Source organism: Aegilops tauschii, chromosome 5 (assembly GCF_002575655.3).
Source record: "Aegilops tauschii subsp. strangulata cultivar AL8/78 chromosome 5, Aet v6.0, whole genome shotgun sequence".
Classification (NCBI taxonomy): domain Eukaryota; kingdom Viridiplantae; phylum Streptophyta; class Magnoliopsida; order Poales; family Poaceae; genus Aegilops; species Aegilops tauschii.
The window spans coordinates 129483650-129485385 of record NC_053039.3 but is presented as its reverse complement, the minus strand read 5'-3'; the positions used below and the strand labels follow the sequence as shown (position 1 = coordinate 129485385).

Genomic DNA, 1736 nt, shown 5'->3' with positions numbered 1-1736 from the left:
CATCATTCTTCTATTGATCATGGCATTGCTTTTGTCCTCCGTCCGCTCCGGGTTTACTAGCAAGTTGAAGTCACCAACTACAACCCACGGGCCGGCATGTAGGTCTCTAATTTCAATCAACTCCTGCATGAATTCAATCTTGTCGAAATATATCGTCTTTGTCAACTTCCTTATTAACCCTCTCTCCTCCCTGAATTTAACGGGGGTGGGCCTCAACCACTAATGCTAGTCCAATTAATTACTTCCATATCAGCCATTACGTAAAATTCCAATGTAAGTTTTCGTGGATGTAGCATTACTCAGCTAGAACATATGCAACCACTACATGCATGTGCCGTCAATCTTCTCCTAAGTAGAGTAAGTATACAAGAACATAATAGCCCTGTAATTAAGCAGAAGCTAATCCCGTCGATCTTCTCCTATAGCTACTTACAAAGACGTTAATTACAAAGTAATTCAATTGACTGATGCGGATTATGTATACGTATGTAGAATTATTATTCATTCGATGGTGACGGCGCACTCGGTGCCCTGCACGACGACGGCCCTGAGCTGCGACGGCGCCGCGACGGCGACGCACTCGGCGGCGAGGGCACGCTCACCGGACACCCAGGCCGCCACCTCCCACCGGAGCCGCCCCTCTATGCGCAGCCTCAGCAGCGCCGGTGACCGCCCATCGGCTGCTTCCTCCGCGGACGCCTCCGCCGCCGAGGAGAGGGAGGCTGAGAGCACGGCGTCGCCCTGGGCCTGCTGGAACGGCGGGAGGGGCCCGGCGGTGGCGAGCTGGAAGCCCGCGTAGGAGGCGCGCGCCCGGAGGCTGTCGTAGAGCGCGGCGGCTCGGGCGTTGGGGTTGTGTGCCATGAGGGCCGCGTCGAGGTGCACGAGGCCGCCTCCGGTGCTTGCGTTGGAGGAGGTTGCGGTGGCGGCTAGCAGCGTGAAGCGCGGAGCTGAGGGGCGGAGGGTGAGCCAGAGGATGATGCACAGTGCCAGCAGTGACGCCGCGCCCGACGCCGCCGCGATCAGCAGCCGTCGCTGTCGCCAGCCACCGGAGTGGTGGTGGTGGTGGCGCTTGGTGGCGCAGTCCCGCGGGGAGCGGTCGGGGTCATCGGTGATGAGGGACATGGAGAGATCAGAGATGGAGTGCCCCCGAAGCTGACTAGCTGAGCTGCCCACCTAGTTAGCTGGTAGCGCAAGAGAGCAGAGCACACGAGTGGGGAGGGTCTGTCTGAGCCAACGAAAGACTGAGATTTAAGGGGTGTGACCGTGTGAGTGGTAGTACAATCAGTCTAAGTATCAATCCTCATATTATGTTTACGAAAATGTTAACGCACACGGGTGTCTGGCAACTCGCCCACACGCATGGATCCTCGTCCAACCAATTCTGCACGAATCTTGGCGCGTTTTAGCAGTTTTTGTGTGCCACGTAGAACTAAGCTGGGCATTCATCCGGTCGCCCCCACGTCCTTTTTTCACCACACGGGGGACTGGTGTGTGGGCGTTTAGCAATTCGCCCACACACTAGTTTCACGCACGCAGAGGGGGCTGGTGTGTTGGCGTTTATCACTTCGCCCACACGCCCGTCTCCTAGCCCACACCCAAAGCTGGCAGTTGCCATGTGTTTCTGCAGGTATATGGCAACTGCCCTAGCTTTGCTTGTAAGCAGATGACAACTCTCTTTTACCCGAGTTGCCATGTGTTTTTGCATGGTACATGGCAACTGCCGTAGCGTGCACGTA

General features: G+C 56.4%; 1 protein-coding gene across 1 annotated transcript; it reads right to left on the bottom strand.

The window, feature by feature from the left end:
- Positions 1-215: 215 nt before the first annotated feature.
- LOC109757862 (NDR1/HIN1-like protein 26) lies at positions 216-1247 on the bottom strand. Its single transcript, XM_020316700.4, has one exon. The coding sequence runs from the start codon at positions 1120-1122 to the stop codon at positions 502-504; it is 621 nt and encodes a 206-aa protein (XP_020172289.1). The 5' UTR covers positions 1123-1247; the 3' UTR covers positions 216-501.
- Between the last annotated feature and the right edge of the window lie 489 nt (positions 1248-1736).